The 21,133-nt window shown below is 39.4% G+C and overlaps 1 protein-coding gene across 2 annotated transcripts in view; it reads right to left on the reverse strand.

The window, feature by feature from the left end:
* The window catches only part of mdfi (MyoD family inhibitor), a 32,306-nt gene that overhangs the window by 4,245 nt on the left and 6,928 nt on the right, over positions 1-21,133 (reverse strand). For both annotated transcript variants that reach the window (XM_077530680.1, XM_077530679.1), the window contains exons 4-5: positions 13,514-13,621; positions 947-1,315 (exon numbers count right to left, since the gene is read on the reverse strand). In XM_077530680.1, the coding sequence (XP_077386806.1) occupies positions 947-1,315; positions 13,514-13,621 (477 nt within the window). The remainder of the gene's footprint in view (positions 1-946; positions 1,316-13,513; positions 13,622-21,133) is intronic.

Genomic DNA, 21,133 nt, shown 5'->3' on the forward strand with positions numbered 1-21,133 from the left:
TTCTCAGGTGAGCAGAAGCCGGCGTATTTAAAATGGGGTGGTCTGTGTTTCTGTTAGAGTGAACACACTGATTTCATTCATGTCCAATCAAAGATACTCCTCTCACTCCCTTTAAATATGGCACAATGACAGTCTCCCTAGCATGGGAAGGAGGTAAAGACACAGCTGCTCACTGATTGGTCGAGAGATATTAACGACTTGTGCATGTCAGTGGACTGTAAGTAAACAAACACCAACATTTAAATATGGTTGACTAAGATAATGTCACTAATCAGCAGTGTGCTGTGCTGTGTTGATATTCGTTGTTGAGTTATTTGGCGAATGATGTGCTGTATGCATTACGTCTCTCTGCTATGATGTCTGATGTCATACTATTTACATAGCTGATGCTGCTCTCTCGCTCTCCCCATCGTCATGGCCTGCAAGAAAACGCAAACCAGATTAGGTTTTACCAATTGCCTCTGCAAACAATAATACTGGGATTTTTCCACTTGACCTATTATGTCAAAGACCTCCCAAAAGTGGCTAAAAAAAAATCTACCTGGTGCCAAACTGCTAGCCTGACGAAGAGCTGGACAGTGTAAAAGCTCAGTACAATTTGTACGGCGTGCAATGAGCCAAGGCAGACGACATCAACATTAAATTTTTTGTCATCTACATCCAAGTCAAAAAGTAGAAGGGAGAACATCATCTTAATAAAGGCTTGAGAAACGTATTGCTGTGAGGCAACCGTGTTAACCACTAACCCACTGTGCTGCCAAGAAAATGGCAAAGTTAGTCCTCTATGTTATGATGATTAATGCCATCGTCCCGTCGTTAGTTTGTCATGACGTAAATGTTGAATATCTGTCTTAACTATTCAAAGTTGTCATAGCCAAGGGGCGGTGCAACTCAGAATCATGTTGCTGTATTATTATTAAGATTGTTCCTGTCGTGTGCATCTTACCATCCTGCGCCTCTGTGGGAATCTGCGAGCTGTTGCTCTTGGAGCTGCTTTTGGAGCTGCCTTTGCTCCTCTTGCTGCTCTGGGAGGTGATGGAAGGGTTAGACTGCAACTTCTTGCTGTTCCTGGGCCCTGCCGAGGAGGAAGAGGAGGAGGTGGACGAGCCTCCTCTTGGGAGGGAGCCCAGTTTTGGATGAGGGCCCCCGTTCCTGTCCCCGCCAGCCTGGAGCGCGTGTGTGTGAGGTGTGCGATGCGCACAGTGAGGGCAGTGTGTGTGCGCGTGATGTTTGGTTCCGTTGCGTAGCTGGCTGTTGGGTTGCGTCCGACATGGCTGGGTGGGGTGGATGGGTGTGGATCTGGCTGCTGGTTGACCTGTAAAAAGACAAAGGAGCTAGTGTTAGGTGATATGACTTCATGTCATATAAATACAAGATAACAACTTCCTCACTATTGTGATGACCATCATAGGGGGTAAGTGGGTGGAGCTGTAATCAGGGGCACCTGGGCCATCATCATTATTCCAAATTGATCTTAGAGCTTGTAAATAGTAACATGGGTTCTATTTTGGTAAACTTGTATTTTTGCATCCCTGGGATTTGAATCTAGACCCTCTCGCACCCCAAGTAAGAATTATACCCTGAGATTAGGGGCCATCACACTATTATTACAAGTGTTTGATTTCAATGTTGGTATTGTTTGTGCATGTGCAGGCTTGATCTCCAACTTTTGTCTTGCCTGAGGCTTCTCTTGGTATGTGTGCAAACGTACTCTAAAGTTGGGCTCAATTTAAAAGCAAGCAAAAAGGCAGAAAATAGCTTTTAGCCGTTTTTTTTTTTTCTTTCTTTTTTTTTTTTATCTGACGGCCGATGTCAGGTAAATTTGTAAATTTAAAACCATTTTAATCTCTGGGAGCTATTTATTTAAATTTTCAGTTAATTTTATAAGAGATGCTACTGACCCTGGGAACCTTCTGAACCATTTCTTTTTGTTCAACATTAAAACAAAGCAAAGATTTCAGGTATTTTTAAATCTTGGGGGAAAAAAAATATTTACTGTAGAAAACTATATAAAGCGATATTTCCTTGCTTAAGTTTCCATTTAACTTTTCAAGACGTATTGATAAATGTAAAAGGATGTCAATTGTTTAACTCATTCAATCCCAAAAATATTTTTTTTTATTTCTTATTTTATTTTTTTTTTCATGCAAGAGCATACAGAAGGCTTTGATGCAGCTTCTGACATGAAGAGGTGGCTTAAAGCAATGGTAGTTATGACAAAAAAAAAAAAAAAAAAAAGGCCAGCGGGTGGCAGGAGAGTATAAGAGATCAGGCAGGGCCCATGTTGCAACAAGCTCTTTCTTCACCAGGAATGTGAATAATGCTGAAACTTCGCTATATTCTAATGCTAATTGCTGCATAACAGAAACAGATACAAATATACTTTTTTTTTTTTCTTGATGAAGGAAGAGACTCTAATCTTTCTTTTGGTAGGTTCCATGTTTTTATAGCAATAGAACACAATATTCTGTGGGCCTCAGAAAATCAGTCAAAATCAAGTAAAACAGCCGGTAGTGAAGGTGGTTGCTTCAGTCAAAATGGCTGCTAGGAGTGAATGAGTTAAGATACACTTAGAAAAGTCTGAAAATTTTTTCAATAAAAATGCTTTAATATCGGCCTATCTCTATTGTCGACACTCTCCTTCAACATAACGCAAACCTTGACTCACCCGGAAAACAACTGTCTGGTTTTAATGTAAATTATTTCATTTGAAAACAGGTGTCAAACATCCATAAATATCAAATATCTCATCTTTTAGCAGCAAAGACGGAAAGAGGATCAGCAGTTTTCTGAGAAATGCATTCTATTAAATTAGAATGATTCCGATGTTCATCCAAAGAAATGTAAGATGGCTTTTGAAAATGCCCCGCTCTATGGTGCATAATTTAATTAAACGATTCATTGAACGTGGATAATTTCAGCACATAAAGACAAAGCAGTCAAGCCTAAGCTGAACACCCATGATGTACGATCCTTAAGACACCACTTCACTTCATCAAGAGTAGTTATTCATCAATTGCTGATAGAAGCACATGGGCCTGAGATTACTTTGGCAGCACTTTGTCAAACAGAACAATACATAGTTACATTCACCTATGCCAAATTCAACTCCAATGCTCCAAAAGGAAGTCGAACTTGAACTGTGTGCAGAAGTAACATCAACTCCTCTGCGCTCAGGGCAACTGGGCTGGACCGTCATGCGGTAGAAATGTGTGTTGTGGTCAGTTGAATTCGGTGTGGACACTGTGGGTTCCACAGAACCTTCTAGTCAGCTACATACTGAAAAGCCAAGCACCCATCATGTCGTAAGACTGTGTCAGTAACTTGGACCAAATGTTATGGCTCCATTAATGCCAAAAAGTACAAGTGGCCATGAATATTTCAACAATACAAAACCACAGTGTGTGCGTTGGTCCAATGTGTGGTTACAGGAAGAGAGTTTGCCGGACTGGCCTGCCTGCGGTCTCGACCTCTCCCCAGTCAAGATTATGTTTTGTCTCAGGGAGAGAACAATACACAAGTGTGCTTCTTCACTTCAGTCCTTAGTGTAAAAAAAAAAGCGAAATGTGAAAATAAATGTGTCTTCTAAAATGAGACACTATTTGTGAAGAATGTTGTGAACAGATTCTTTGAAATGATGAATATTTAACATTGTTTCGCCACTCAAAAGATGTGGACATATGTCCACTAAATGTGTGAGTCCACGCCTAACTGAAAAATGTATGCTACTTCATCTCACAACTTTCTTAACGCCTATACAGCCAAACATGTTTGAGCCGTGAGAACGCGCTTCAAGCCTCCATGGGTGGAATATATCCCACCTGTTCATCAGAGGAGCACTAGCAACCAGCTAGCTTGCAAGCAAACAGTCTCGCTAATTAGTGGTGTCACTACCTCACTTGAGAATTTAAATGATGACACCAAGCTGTTCTTTAAATGAGAAATATTTATTTCTGAGGTGTAGGCATAGCTAGCTAGCTAACTAACTGCACGATGTAATGGTAGAAATTGGCCTAGTAATAATAACTAAGTAACTTGCATCAGATAAACACTCATGCGAACAGAGGGCCTGAAGTTTTTATATAGTGAGGAAGGTGCCACTCGAGCCAGATGCCCAACAAATGAAAACATTGAAAGGGTGAAAAACACTAACGTGACATTTCCACAATTCAGTACTACACAAGTTCTCAGTCCACAGTATGGATGTTTTCACTTCAGCAATGATCTTCAAAGATGTATAATGGATTTAGTGACAAATCTCTGAATTGAACAGGGTCATTAAACAATATTTGGGCAGTAAGGACAGAATATTTTAGAACCTCTGCCTAAATTAGCTTACTTTACTTTTAAACTGAATTGCAGTTAACACACATTTGATAACAAAAACATGCTTGGAGGTAAAATACATTAAGAGAATAAGTATACAGCGAGACATCTGAAGTGGACAATTCTGAAGTCCTCAAAAACATTCAAGAGAAATAAGCCTCTGAAGCCACACTAAACTTTAGACTCTACCACAGTCATGAATGACGTTACTTGAAATGCAAAACTTGAGAGAGCGCAGTGTAGCCACACTTAACTCTTTGTATTTGTGTTGTGTTGTTTTCTCTGGATTTGTACTTTTTTTTTGGTCAACCTTTATTGCAAAAGAAGGAGCAACTAACAATTGGAACATGAGCTCCATTTATTTTCTACTTCGCGTATCCTCACTCGAGTCACAGGCCTATCCCAGCTAACTTCAAGATGGAGGTGGGGAACACCGTGAACTGGTCATTAGCCAATTGCAGGGCACATATCGACACATTCACACCTTGTGGACAGGTCTTCGCTTACCCTAAGAACAATGTTTTTGTGATGTGTGAGGAAGCTGGAGTACCTGGTGAAAACCGGTCAAAGGTTTGACGAGCGAAACAACAAAACAAATTAATTACTGGCCCAATTGTTTTAAAATCCTTAATGCTCTAATCCAAATAAAACATAACGTCATAAAATAAAGATACATTTTATTGTGGGACTTTTTCATTGTGAATAGTGAGGATTAGCACTGATGCCAACAACACAAAAGCGATCATGCTAGTCATGCTATTTTTTAAAAATAAACCAGAATAAATGTACATGCGAGTAATATTGAATTTACTAATCACTATTTTGATTTAACTTAACATGCTCTGCCAATATTTTCCAATTAGCGTTTTCCTAACGTAAAGATAACTTGACTAACGTGGTATGTTTAATCTCTTAAATGTAAGCTTGAAGCGGCAAGGAGGTGTGAAAACACACTTTTGCTGCCAAGTCAAACATTCTTAAAACGAAAAATAAAGTCAAAGCCTTGCTTTAATGTCAGCATTTCATAGCATCCTTTAAAAGTCAGACTATTTTCTTGACCATAAAGCATATGGTGTCGGGCGGCGTGGTGAGGCTTGACGGGACACAGTAGAGCACAGCGGATCTAGCGAAAATAAAAAATAAAAAATAAAATCAAAGTACTTGCTCGTCACCTCGCACACGCACATACATGCACACACGCTGAGAGTGTGGTCTTAAAACTCTGGCTAAGGAACACGATGAGCAATAAAAGCGTCTGTTCGATAACCGCTCCCAGACAGATAACCCAACAAGGACTGTTTTATCTGGCTTACGTCCGGCGTCGCGCAACCAATCCGCTGTTATTTAAGATTCTTTTCGTTCAGCGTTTTCTAACTTTGCTCCAGATGTTTGGCAAGCTGCACAGCCAGTGTGTTCACTTCACGCACGTTGCTAGAAGAAACTTATAGTTTCTCCTCGGAATGAATAACAACGTATGTGCTTGTCTCTTCCGTTTATTTTTTGCATTGTCCTCGAAGGATTGCATCTTGTTGCGTTAGTGCGGTGTGTGTGTGTTGAGAGTATGAATATACGTAGCAGGATCTGGCATGCAAACAGACAAACTCTGAGAGTCCAAGAATCAGGACTGTCTCTAAAGAGAGCTTGAGGTTAGACCCACTTGTGCACACAAATAAATGCATGCATGAACACGTGAAGGCCCGACTCTGAAAATAGAAGGAAAAAAAACAACACAAGGTCCCTTTGTCTGAAATTGAAAACCCAAAGACGTGAGATGAAGAGAACGTGAGAGCGAAGGAAAGCAAAGAAATGGGTCGGTGTTTGTACGCCGTTCGATATTTGGAGCAGGCGTGACTCATACACGCAATGATTCAGCAGCGGTTAAAAATAACAGCCAAAATCGGGCCAATGTGTGCTGTTGACATGATGAGACTGGGAAACTGCAGCATGTGTCGTCCCCAGTCCTCAAACACAAGCACATGTATTATATTTTTATGCATATTATTAAGTGCAACATGCCAGGCTGTGCAATTAAAAATGAGTCACAAACAGTAAAAGCGCAGCTTGTCCCCTCCTCACGCACTCACACACCCTCCTCATTTACACCCACACCCTCGACCTTCTTTGCTGGCATATCTGGCCTACCCTGTACTTACATTCCTCCTTCCCAGCCCAGAGACGTTCTCATCTCTTTACTTATCCTCTGTTGGCATCAGTCACCAGGATGACTACTTCATTGCCACTGCTCCAGTTTGGAAGGGAATATGGTGAAAGCTTTCAATAGAGGAGAGCTGTTTATGATACTGTATGCAGTGTCTTGCAGAAGTATTAACCCCTCCCATTTAAACTTGTTGACCTTTTGCCATGTTTCAGGCTTCAAACAAAGACATACAATTAGATTTGTGAACTAAAATTAAATTTAGACGCTGAAAAGTAGTGTGTGTGAAAATATTCACCCCCTTTTCTCTCAGTGCAGCCAACTGACTCCAGAAGTTCCCTGATGATTTCTGAACGATCCAATATGTTGACCTCAATGACTGATGATGATATATAGAGTCCACCTGCGTGTAGTCTAGTCTCAGTATAAATACACCTGCTCTGCGATGGTCTCAAAGGTCTGTTAAAAGAATATTGGGCAGCAAACCGCATCATGAAGACTAAGGAACGCACCATACAGATCCGGACTAAATTTCTAAGACATGTTGCTATGCTTGGGAGCTCCCTGCACTTTTTACCGGTATTAGAATTTTAATACCTCCCTTCATACTATGTCGAGCAGAAAGAAAGAAAGAAAGAAAGAAAGAAAGAAAGAAAGAAAGAAAGTGGTCAGACGAATATGTGCAATATGAATTCACATGTAAAACGGAACATATGGTGTTCCACAGGGTTCAATTCTTGGGGCTCTGCTGTTTTTTTATTGCATCTGCTGCCCCTGGGTTTTATCTTAAGAAAACCGCTGTGGTTGTTTTAAAGTGCTCTATAAAGTTGAGTGATGGGAGTTGGCGTCCTAACTGAAAGATCTGCAAAGTTGAGCAATTCTAGTCCAGTATAGCTAGCTAGCTAGCAAAACTAAAGGAACACTTCCTTAAGATGTATGGAGATGAGGAATACAAGAACACTTGCTGAATTCAAGGTGAAGAACAGTTAAGAAGCAAAAAAATAAAAAAATAAAAATCTAAACCAGAACAATCGTGACAATTACATACTGTATACGGTTATGAACTAGAAAAGCAGTAGTTTCCATAATATGAAGTCGTGAAGTAGTCAGTCTTACGATTGTGTTACTGATAAAAACGTTCTTAGTTTTCGTTATACATGAGCAATCTAATACTTGTTGGAGTGTTCCAATATTCTCGAGTATGCGTTGATGTAATTAGATACACGAGCGAAATACTGTGTGTTCAGAGTACACAAAAACGCATTCATGGCTACACATGTTGGCTGTGGAGTCTTTTCTCATCCTAGAAAATCACAGATTTGCAGAGGCAAATTGTGTTCTGTATTTTGCACAGCATTTTGTAAATGGCCAAGTACACATCAAGGATAATATTAGCTGGTGCCTCAGAGTGATGATTACTCAAATAATTCTGGAAAGACTTTCTGACATTCAAATGTGTTTATCTCAACCTAGCGACTGTTTTTTTTCTGCCTTTGACTCAATTGAGTGAATTCCAACTTGACAAATGAATGGAAATAGTGTAAACATTAGAAGAATATAGTCAGACTTGTATTATAGCTAAGAGTTGAAGACGTGAAGAGAAACAACATACACACGGCAACATTTTGCATGACATTCAATATTGCCACAAAACACACAATCCTAGACCCTGTTTTCTCACAACTATCATGCATTCACGTACCAGTAATGCTTTTATTGGGCCGAAATTCGTTGGTGGTTTATGAATTTGCTCCACCAAGACTTGTTCAACTTAATTTTCTCACAATTAAAACGCAAAGCACTGAAATCCATGTTGCTAACACCTCTCTAACAGCAGCAATCTCAACATCTTTTGAAATGTCAGAATGTTCAATGTAGTTGTTGTATTGGATCTGATTAAATTGAGCAGTTGCAGCTACTGAAGTTTCTCTTGAGTGCAGTTTGTCACGGTCCTACTAAATTTCCCACCAATTACACATTGCGCATCCCGTGATGACAAGATGCATCAAAGAAAAAATAACTCTTTGTAAAAGACATATTTATCAGGGCCATCTGTTTGTTGGACTGTCATCACATCTGCACAAAAACGACTTCTTGCAAAAGTATAGCATGAGTCAGAGAAGAACCAAAAGCCAGCATTTTTAGCTTGGCCCTGTATCATAAACACTACTAACCTCTCTGTGATAAATTACAAGTGCCTGGTGAGGAAAGGCCGTTAAGCGAACGCATCCTGCTGAGACTCTTGACGTCAAAGACAGCGGCAGGTTCGTGACATCACCGATGAGGAGTGCGTCTGTTTCTCTCACGTTCACACATGTGAACAACTCTCGCGGCACATTTTTCTCAGACGGCTCGTCATAGGCCCAACGCCAGACGCATGCTTGTGCTACCGTGTCATCACAACGTCAGTGTTGAGAAACCTTCTGTTTTTGCTTCTGTTTCTTCACACTCTGCATACAAACAAACGCTAATTGTTCCTGAATAGTACCCGAGGCGGGAGCATTCTAGAGGTAGCATCTGATTGAGCGGCGAAAGCTTGCGAGTTTTTACGAGCGTAGCAAATATTGATTTTCATCATCGTTACAGGTTTCAAACGATTGCAAAGATGCTAGCAAACAATTTAAGTGGTTGAACACAGTTTTTCTTGTCACTGAGAAATTTTGAGCATGCTTTTATCTGAACCCTGACAAAAAAACATTTTAAACCAAAATAAAGTAATTGCCTTTACTGTGGAAAACAGTGATAAACATTTTTGCCTATTTTCTTCATGTTACAGATCAAACCAATAACTGATTCTAGGGGTGTGAATTGCCTAGTACCTGACGATTCGATTCGTATCACGATTCGATTCGATACCGATTAATCCCGATACGAATTTATACGTCGATTGTTGCGATTTTTTTTCATTCAAATTTAGAAAATAATAATCAGTAAGCTTGTAGAGTGTAAGATTTATATGAAAATGTATGATTTATTTATCTGAAATTTCAGTCTTATAGAGGTTGTAATCTGTTTCATGTTTGAACAGGATTAAAATAAAATATTAAGGCTTAATGTTCCGTTCATATAACATTCTTCCATGCTCAAGGTGTGAATCCTACAAAAAAAAAAAAAAAATAAAAATAAAAAATCGACGGTGAATCGATTCTGCCGATTATTGAATCGATTCGAGAATCGCGCGATGTAGTATCGCGATATATCGCCGAATCGATTTTTTTAACACCCCTAACTGATTCATAATTAAAATTAAAACTTTAAAAAAAATAATTTTATTTTATTATTTTATTTTTTTTAATAAATCCGATTCATCGATTAAGCCTGCATCCCACTGAGTTTGCAGTGTTGGCGAAGGTAGTTGTCAAACGTTCTCCAAACGTTTAGCTAGAGGAGTGGTTCTTAACCTGGGTTCAATTGAACCCCAGGTGTTCGGTGAGTCAGTCTCAGGGGTTTGGCGGACGTCAAGACACAGCCCTGACTCATAATATGATTTGTGATGATACGCCCCGCTTGGCCATCATTGGCTGCAAGCGATCACGCTACATTGCTTGGCTTATCTGTGCAGCAGGGAATCTGATGAGCTAACTAGTCGACTTGTGCCTGATCTGGTGGTACCTCATGTGATTTCTTTACTATTGTAATCCCTTCAAATTAACAATGTCGAGGAAAAAAAAAAAAGACAAAATGGTCACTTGTATAGTGGAACATATGGTGTTCCACAGGGTTCAATTCTGGCTCCTCTGCTGTTTTTATTGTATTTGCTGCCCCTGAGTTCCATCTTAAGAAAACATCCATCCATCCATTTTCTTGACCACATTCCTCACAAGGGTCGTGGGGGGTGCTGGAGCCTATCTCAGCTGGCTTTGGGCAGTAGGTGGGGTACACCCTGGACTGGTTGCCAGCCAATCGCAGAAGGGCACTTAAGAAAACAGTGGTGGTTTTTTAAAGTGCTCTATGAACAGTGATGAGAGTCAGCATCCTAAATGCATGATTTGTAATGCCGGGTTGAGCAATTCTACTCAAGCACAACTAACTAGCGAAACTAAAGGAACACTTTAAGATACATGGAGATGGAGAATACAAGAAACCAACCCCTGTCGGATTCAAGGTGAAGACAGCTAGATTCATGAAAAGGCTCTCCCTGTTCATTTTGTTCACCAGTAAACCTATACCTCGGTCTGCCATTATTTTCTATTCTTTTCAATGTACTCTTTTAATGTAATCTTTCACGTCGCCGGGACCCGCGGGGTTGCACAGCTGGGCTTCCATAGTGGGCGCCGCTACCTCAACTGCCACTCAGCACCGAGTCTACAAGCTCCACTCTTAACACTTCAGACAAAAAGATAATTTTATAGGGCAACCTTATGTCGGGTATTTAACAAAATCAGGACAAAAAATGTCTTTACGTGGTTGTGTTATAGTTGAAACAACTTATCCAAGAAAAGAGGTGCAAAAGACAGTGAAAGGTGTCAAGGATGGTTTAAGATTCTAACTAAACCCATGTTGCACAACTCTCTGCATACCATATGGAGTCAACGGGTTCCATACATTTTATAGGCATATAAAATCCAACGGGGGCAGGAAGAAAGCACGATTTCAACTAGCACCATCGTGCTGAACAGGTAGAGAAGCAAAACCACAGACAGACAAAGCAGACGTTCACACACCCACTCACACGCTCACCATTCACCTACTTAGACGCTTCCTAACTGAGCTGCGTGGTCAGTCAGTTGCCACAAAGTAGCTATTAGCAAGGAGCAGTTTGGATACGTGCGTCAGCCCTCACCGGATTCCAGGGAACAAACGTCCTCTAACACCAGCTCACATGTCGCCTTACTCAACAGCCTTCCCACTTCTCATTTGCTCGTTTCAGTCATTGTTACAGAATGGCAGGAAATGCAGGTTGAGACAATGTCAAGCACACATCAGGGGACTTGGCTCCATTGACTAAATGACACGGTACAACTATTGGCTTAACATTTGCCTATTTCAAACTGGAGCCAGACTAACACAAATATACATCTCTGGTGGTGTAATGGCAGCATAATTGTGCAATCTTTGGCATTATACAGCAGGCGTAGCTGAACTCCAGACGAAAAGAGTGAGAGACAGACGCTTTGGCTGACACGTCGGATTTGAAATATGAGGGAGGGAAGTGGGTGGTGTCGGCTGATAACGATATGACTCAAGAGAAGGGATTTCCAGGTGTTTTGGACATGCACATCACAAAACAGTACTGAATTTGACGATCCAATTTAAAACCACTGACCAAATTGAAACCCAAGTATGAGACTCTTGGCTTTAGATAAGGTGCCAAGGAGCCCCAAGTCAGCAAGATAGGAAGTACAAGGGCCACTGGGATCAAAGACCATTTCTGTTTTTTTTTTTCCCATTGAAGTTCAAGAAACTGAGTACCATCCAGTCCTAGATTTCCTCCAGGCAGGCCAGAAGTGGCCTTAATAAGAAAGCGTCCTTTTTGCTCAACAGGACATTGATGTGACTATCATCCGTATAGCACTGAAAAGAAACCCCATGTTTTCTTAAGATGGGGCCCAAAGGCAGCAAGTACAATCAATACAGCAGGGGCCCCATCATAGAACCCTGTGGAACACCATGTATAGCCAAGGTTGTTATTTTTGCGACACATTTTATAATTTGATTGCAGTTCTTTAGACTCCATCCTTAGACTTAGACTTGACTTTATTGATCCCTTTGGGATGGCTCCCTCTGGGAAATTTACAATTACATCCTAGAGCTGAACAAACAAATTCAAATCGACAGGAGGATGCAATTTTCAAATCTCAAAGGCTGCAACCTTGGGAAACAAAAATGCTCCATGTCGGCTTCATAACATTTATTTTTTGATATATTGTATGTATATGTGTTTTTTATTTATCTAATTCTTTATAGTGTCTGAATGATTTCAGTGCTTAAGAAGTGCAGTCCACATGTTTACATATCATTGTTTCATCTATTCACTCTCACATTTACACCTATGGGAAATTAGTCAGTAAACAATTCCACATAATGGAGCGAATTTTGAACAATACATTTTATCAACTAATCAGTCAATCAGTTGCTCATAAACATAATAACAACTAATACTTGGAGTGTTCAAGAACGTCATCTTCCCGAACTTAGTTGTAATTGTTCCAAAAGTGCTGTTATTACACTGCAGACTGTAATAAAATTTGATCTAACCCCAAACCACCTCTTTTAGTCGGATCAAATTTTGGCTCTTTGGTCCAGACTGCTGTCTCAGACAATATTCACACCGGCTATTTTGGTTCTGACCAAACAAGGTAGGCGGGAAAGCGCTCTAAAAGGTCAGAACTGGAAAATACAGGTAATCATGTTCTGTGGTTCATTCCATTTGTCCACACAAGTTGTTGAGCGTTTGATATGTAATACATATTTCTGATATAGCACTTTTTTTTTTGTTTCTCATTGTTTCAGTCCGTATAAATAAGAAGGAAAGTCCCGAGCAGAACCTTTGTTTTTTATTTTTTTCAACTAAAACACATGGTGCATTAAAAATCAGTAAAGCAGCACACATAAACACACAATGAGATTTCAAGGCTGCTAGAAAGGAATGTCACATCAGACCGTGTGGCTTTCAACTGATTAAATCTAATATTTCATTAGGATTCATATTGATTTGACTGATAACATAATGTCCCGTGAACCGTGAACAATTAAATGAGACTTACAAATGGAGGCAAATTTCACAGTAGCAGCCGCACTCGTCCAGTGTCGTCAAGGTAACAACACTCATTTTCCCATAATGAAGAGAGGCAGAAGACAGAAGTAAAGGAATGAAACATGTTTCATTTCAAGTGTGCTGATTTGGACGCAGGCTTGCTAAGGTTGAGAAATCAAGAAGGTAACCTACTTGGCTGACAATGTGGATATTTTTGTGGGCCTATTTGTTAAAGGTCAGGACAATGTGACTCATCCGACCTGGTGATATGTAATGGAAACACGATTCTCACCAGGCTCTGCGAATGTGTGCGTGTGAGTGTGCTATTTACTCACATGTGATACTCCTGCCGGGTGCTGTAAGCTCCGGGTCGTTGCCTTGCGTCCTCTCTGGGATGACATCTGACCTCAATATGAGGGGCTCAGTGTAGGTGTTGGCCACATCTGGAAAAGCAAACACAAGCATTTTAGAGGGCTGTCACTATCGAATATCGATTTTGCTATTGATTATTCCAGGTTAATCGAATACAATTTTGTTTTACATGAATGTGTATTACAAAACCATTTTTTACCAGATGGCTGTTTATAAACCAATTATTGTTGTTTATTTGGTATTGTTTAGTGACTAGGTGTGGGAACCTCTGGCTACCTCACGATACGATATGCAATACAAGGCTCACAATAACGATTATCTTACGATATGATGATACCGTGATTATCGATATATTGCTCAGGTAATAAATCCTCGATAATCTACGATAAAATGAATCATAAAATAAAATAATAATACATAACAATAAAATAATACAATAAATATCAATAAATAATAAATAGTAAATAAATTAAAAAATGTAAAAATAAATCATAAAAAATAATATAAATATATAAATATATATATATATATATATATATATATATATATATATATTTTTTTTTTTTTTTTCTGAGCCGCTTTTCCTCACAAGGGTCGCGGGTGTGCTGGAGCCTATCCCAGCTGGCTTCAGGAAGTAGGCAGGGTAACCCTGAAATGGTTGTCAGCCAATTGCAGGACACACAGAGACGAACAGCCATTCACAATCACACCTATGGACAATTTAGAGCGTTCAGTTAACCTGTCAAGCATGTCTTTGGAATGTGGGAGGAAACCGGAGTACCCGGAGAAAACCCACACAAGTACAGGGAAAACATGCAAACTCCACCGAGGAAGGCCTGGACTCGATCTTGCGTCCTCAGTACTGGGAGGCGGACGTGCTGACCTCTCATCCACCGTGCCGCCTGAGACCACACAGTGAACTTTATTTTGAAATCCATTCCCGCTATACATCTTCCTGTATGATTAGTTGCTTTTCTTGGCCATATCTATATGATGAACAAGCCATACTCTTTGTCTGTGTAAACATGTCAACTCTTGTTATTATTCACATCCACACGCACTTCATTAATTTCAAAAGCAGTTCTGCTGACTTCAACCTGCATCTGGAAGTCGTTATAGGCAACCCCGTGGGACTTCTCAGGGGTCTATGTGCACACTTGCGTAACCTGAATCTTGTGGCTCTATAAGTATGCGCATTTATATATATATATATATATATATATATATATATATATATATATATATATATACAAATATATACACACACACATATAATATATAAAATAAAATGTATATACACACACAGCATGTGTGGGTGTTTATGTGTTGCCTGGCACCACAGGCTGCTCTAATGAAGCTGTTAATATGTAGACACGCATATATGTGCATGCACATCTATACAACACGGAAGCCTTGAAAGCAGGGCAAGCTTGGGCCTCCGAGAGGTGCAGACTCATTCCAAGGCAAATGGGTGCCAGCTGGGTTTGATAAACACACGCATACACGCACTCATATATGCACACACGCACACACAAACGAGCCAAACCACGTCCTGTGCATGGACTCAACACTTTCCGGCCATGTTTATTTATTTTAGCAACTCTCGCTCACTTCTCTATCTGTTTTCCCGTCTCTGTCCCCGGCTTCTCAGCCCTGAATTCACATTCCCTCCACACTCACTTCAAATATGTTCCCTCTAATAGCTGGCAAAGCCTTATAAATAAGTTCACACTTCTGTCAAGTCTTTGCAAAGGCGTTTCAGTTTGAGTTGTGAAAGAAAAGTAGTTTGCTCAGAAAAACGTAAAATGGTAAAATGGTAAAATGACAGGGGAGGTTTTTTTTCAAAGACAAACAAAGCCGTTATACCTCAGAAATAGGCACTAATTTTACTTCATTTACACTACATGGCACACTTCCATTTTTTTTTTTTTTTTGCTCCCAACTGGCACAATTCAGAGATGTGGGTCAAGGCAGCGCAATGAGAGAGAGAGAGAGAGCGAGAGAGAGCGAGAGAGAGCGAGAGAGAGAGAGAGAGAGAGAGAGAGAGAGAGAGAGAGAGAGAGAGAGAGAGAGAGAAAGAAAGAAAGAAAGAAAGAAAGAAAGAAAGAAAGAAAGAAAGAAAGAAAGAAAGAAAGAAAGAAAGAAAGAAAGAACGAAACATTGCTGCGGATATCCTCGAATCCGGAACAGGCATCCTCTGAAAAAAAATTAAAGATACACCGATATGGTTATTTTTTCCATGGCTGATACAGACACCAATTATTAGCAGTCAAGATGGCGGATAACCAATATTTGGAGCCAATATTCATTTTCACTAAAAGTGAAACATTAAAAAAAACAAAAACAAAACAAAACATAAATAACTATTTTTTAAGGATATGATTATTGAACAACTTTTAAGATATGCAAAATGTTGAAGGTTTTTTTTTGTTGTCTTACTGTAATCTACTTGGGCTGCATGATATTGGATAAATCATGCGATATAGTTGCTGAATATAGCGATATCGATATTGCAATATTTAACGTGCCTAAAGAAATGAATGTTATTATTTAATGAAATATATATATATTTTTTTCATGCAACAAAATACTCAAATTCAACCTCTTGATAACATTCAACTACTGGATGGCCGTGCACATTTTAGTTAGCGGCTGTCTGGTCCAATTCAGATAAAAGCATAACATTCCAAATTAAACTAACTGCATGTGTTTGCGATATGCATATTGCATGGGCTAATATCAATATCGATATTTCACCATATATTGTGCAGCCCTAATTTTAATGTACCACAGTTCTTACGTCGAGGTCACCAATTGTGGAGCTGTGGTAAATGATGACATGAGGAGACAAAGACAATCTCTTTTACTATCTACACCAAATACTTTCAAGAGAATGACTTTAGTAAGTTGAACCTTAAGTTCAATGGGTTCACTCTAAAATACGATTTTAACAGTTTTTAAAACCCCTTTTTTTCTGCAACAGTCAGCTGTGTGTCCAGTTTTATTGGTAAAATGTGTACAATACAATCGATGGCTATATTTTTTTATACTAGTTACATGCACTATTTCTTCAGTGTATTCTTAGCAGGATTTGAAAGGCACACAATTTGTATTTTGGGAAGCAAACAGTTCATAATTTGTGGTGTCCATGTGATCGTCAAATGTAACACCGTGTAACATTGTTCACCATTCAGAGGTAATTTCCTCCAGGCAATTGGTCATTTGCAGCAGTTTTTCAACTGAGTATCTTTGTATGAAGGTAGTGAAGCTGTTCAAGTGTAAAAATGATCAATTTAAAAATATATTTTTTACTTGAGTGCTAAATGCTTGGTGCTCAAGTATCAAGTGCTCCAATGTCAAACAATGGCGTACCACGACCTTCAACAATCTCTTGCTAACAAAGGGCTCATTGAACTATATTTATTCATAACATAATACAGGAAGGTTTGGTTTCTTGCATATCATTTTTACCTCTACTTGGGTCCTCAACCGCGCCAAACCATGACGTTAGGTCTCAGAATGCACAAGTGCACTTAACGATTTGACCAGTGAGTGTATACACCTGCTCTCTGAATATTAGGATAACATCTGCACTTTATATCCCGCGTGTCAATCGTGTGGTCAGCCGATTGATTCTGAGCATGTGCAGCCTAGTGACACCGGCTGCCAAAGGAGTATTATGGGTTAAAAATGTGCAGGTCTTGTTTTTGAGTTCCTGAAAACTAAAGACATTCCCACCAAAGCCCTCAGTGCCATCCACAGGCCCTCAACCAATTGTTCGCTGGCATCAGCATCAAACCACCAAACCGCTCGACCTCAGAGCCATTAGGGAGATCTGAGAATGATGAGCCTCTAATTCGAATCAGACCAGAGCAATCAAGAAGGTCTGAAGAGACCCGGCTGTGTCCTTGCGTGCGTTTTTTGGGAGAATGCACGTTTGTTTGTTCACATATTGTACATGTGTTTATAGTATTGTATGTGTGCACTTGGGTGGGTGTCCCTGTAGGGCAATGCAGAGGAATTTTGCTGTCCTGGTAAACACAACTGTTAAAGCAAAAACATATGGACAACGCACACATACACATGCATACACTGAGGCTACTAAATGAGCTGATGCAAATGATGTGATATATTTTAAACTCGCAGCAGGATAGCACAACTTCCTGTTTCTTTCACTGGGATCTCTGCTGCCTTTCAGATGCACTCAACCTTTTCTCATCCGCTTGACTATTCGTATTTATAAACACAGAACCTAACTGTGTTTTTATGTGACATCTACTGTCAACAAAAGAATAGGGATGCTCGATAACACTTTTCCCTCCCTTTTTTCTTGGGGCAAGCAATCAACAAATCAAAAATCCAACTCGTGCAAACTCAGTCGCAAAATGGAGGCAATTTTTTGAGTTTCTTCACAAAATGGCTACCACCAAGGAGAAGTTGAAGTCACGTTTTGACAAACGGATTGCTAATTTTGATAACTGAAGCCCTACTGAGAGTCCCCTGGATGAATAACTGCTTTTGGACACTAGATCTTTGTCTCCACACTTGGCTTAGTTGTTAGTTGCGGTGGATGAAGGTTGTCTCCATGGAAACAAGACGATATGTCTGTAGCTGTGAAAGACACTCAAAGGTGCCACCACACACCAATCCCACCCAGTAGTACTCCCTCCCAGTCTACTCCATATAAAAGTCTAGAAATTTGTTGTATTGTTTTTTTTTTGTTTTTTTTTTACTACACCCCCCCTATTTATTTAATTATATATTTACATGAAATGTTTACCCCAGTAAATGCCTTACCCCGAATAGTTGGCTGGGTTTTAAGCTTAATTATGTGCTCATGCACTATTATCAGCTTATGAAGACTCATTTGAGCGCACATAGCTAATATAGCCAGCAAGAAGTGTAAGAATACCCGAAAAAGAGAGAGAGCAACAAAACATACTAATGTTTAGTAGCACAGAGCTAGTGGGGACTGTGCTGCCGTATCTGCCTGGCCAGCGGTAACGACTGGAACTGATTGAAACCACACATGAACATTGAGGCCTTTGACCAGAACGAGACCAACACGAGCGAACACACAACTCTGGTTAGGACGTATTTTTTATCTGAATCCAACAACAAACAAAAACAAATCCATGCAGGAGCACGCACACAATGAAAAGAGAAGTGGAACTAATTGTTTAGCTGCGGTCTGGCTGACACACACACAAATATCTGGAATATGTCCAAGCAGGGATTATTGCTTGAATGAATGACTGCGATAGTAGCTCATTAAAAACTAAAACGGTCTGCTCTTAAACGTTAATTGTGTTACAGTGTCTCGGAGATTTGTCTGTTTTCTACAACTTAATAACTCATTACATTTTGTTAGGCATTTCTGCTCATTTCCACAAGATGGCAGTTCAAATAAGAATGTGACACAATCTACAAACATACCATATAAAAGAATAGAAGATAATGAATCAATTGCCAACAAAAAGACAATACAATAGATACCTAACCATGCAACAACTTGACCTATATTCTCTTATAACATTCAATAATATTTGAATGTGTGCAACAGCAGCCTTAAGTTGAGTTATAATACAAATATATCTGTAAAAGTGTGATTCAACAAGTAAAAGTTCTTTACAGAAAATTATTTTCTCACAGATTCGATTCAGTCTCCTTCAGTGTTTTTCAACAGCGGACTTCACGTCCGTAGCAAAGGCAGCTGAGCTTACCAAATATTGCTACAAAAGAAAATCAATGAGGCTTTTGCCTTTATTGGCAGAAAAGTCGTCCATTTTTCAATGCTGAGTCAGAAATATGTAAAATGGGTGTTCAGAGGAGAAAACATCTTCCAGAAAAACAGAAAGCAAGAATCAGATCATGCTAATGTATGACTTTTTGGTAGCTGTGACATAGAGTTGTTGATTAGAAAATGAATTAAAATTCAAGTGGTTTTATATCAAAAGGCGTGCTTATTGCCTTTCACATTATGTTGACGCAGTCTGCCATCAGTTAATGCGTGTTTGTGTGCTGGTGAGCGAGAGCAACACTTTCTCAAACGTTTGCGAGGTGGTGAAGAGGTGGGGGAAGAAAGCTCCCACATTGCTCTACTTCAAATATGCTGCTGTAAAAATGCCCCAAATTGCACCTTGGTTATTTCAATCTCGGTGGGAAACTAAATTAGACACTGGCCTCAATGAACCTCTGTGACTGAAATGAGACGAGCGGGCACATAGTTGCATCCTAACAGCATAGTGGAGACATGCTGCAGTTCAGGGTGGAACAAACATGAGACGATCAAACAAAATATCACCAATATTTAGACTGTAGCTTGTTTTGGGAGAAACAAATACAAGTATTAATACATATCTGAATCAATATCATCATTGAACCAGTAACTAAATCTTGATGACTTCACCACTAGGGATGTCACAATAAGGGGAATATCGTGATATCGTGATATTAAAACTGCCACAATATCGTCGTCGTCATGTTCACAATATTTAAAAGGAACACATTTGTTAAAAAAAGTCAGGTTGATTTCCATTTGTGCAGTTCTAGCACACTCCAGTGGCTAGTTTATTAGTGCAATTTAATTTTCATTAGGGATGTTTTGGCCTTCTATGTTTAAAATCTATGCTAATTGTCAGATGAAGGGGAACCTAATTTGCTTGTGAAGCGATCAATGTGTGCTTGCATTAGCAAGTAAGTGTCTCAATATTGTTATTAGCGATTGTAGGTGGTTTATCTGCATTGTTTTTATGTACAAAAGCACAATAACATGCTTTTTTTTTTGTATAAGCTCTTTTTTACAATATGGTGATCATTTTTAAATATTGCCAACGCCCCCACAAATCGTGATAATTATCGTATCGTGAACTTCATATCGTGATAATATCATATCGTGATGTTTGGATATCGTTATATCCCTATTCACCACAGACTTATGTACAACGGTGTGATTTAAGTCGGCAAACCAAAAGCTGTTTCCAAATTGGTACTTGTTTACAGTGGTTAATGGTTATGGTTGAATTGTCAATTATTGTCACAATTATGTTAAGCTAACAATATGGATCTATATGTTGGATTTGTCAACAAATACTGTAAATATGTAACCTCACTGAATGAATCCCCCTGCAGTCTGCTGGTTGGGTAGTTTGTTTTTAAAGTTTACATGGTTTGTTATACAGGCGCATGGGCCAAAGAATAGCCCAATCATTTTGGAATAGAGCTAGATAAACATGAAGATCAATTCATTTATTTTCATTGTCAGCTTGCACTGAGGCTATAACTAGGCCAGTCATCCAGCAGATGAGCTGAGGCTGAAAATTTTAAAAACAAGACGTCATAACTAAATAAATCAAGTCGTATGTTGGGTTTTTTCAGCAACAACATGAAGAGCTTGCAGATGAGACCCTTTTTCAAAAGACTGTTGCAGCCAGATTTGTTGATACAACTATTATATTAGACTTCATTATGCAAGTTATTATTATAAGAAAATCAACAGGGACCGCTGTTTGCAAACATCACCAAAAGAGGGTTCCATCCATCCATTTTCTAAGTGTGTCAGTTTCAATAGAATCAACAGATTA

The sequence above is a fragment of the Festucalex cinctus genome, chromosome 8 (genome assembly GCF_051991245.1).
Source record: "Festucalex cinctus isolate MCC-2025b chromosome 8, RoL_Fcin_1.0, whole genome shotgun sequence".
Lineage (NCBI taxonomy): Eukaryota > Metazoa > Chordata > Actinopteri > Syngnathiformes > Syngnathidae > Festucalex > Festucalex cinctus.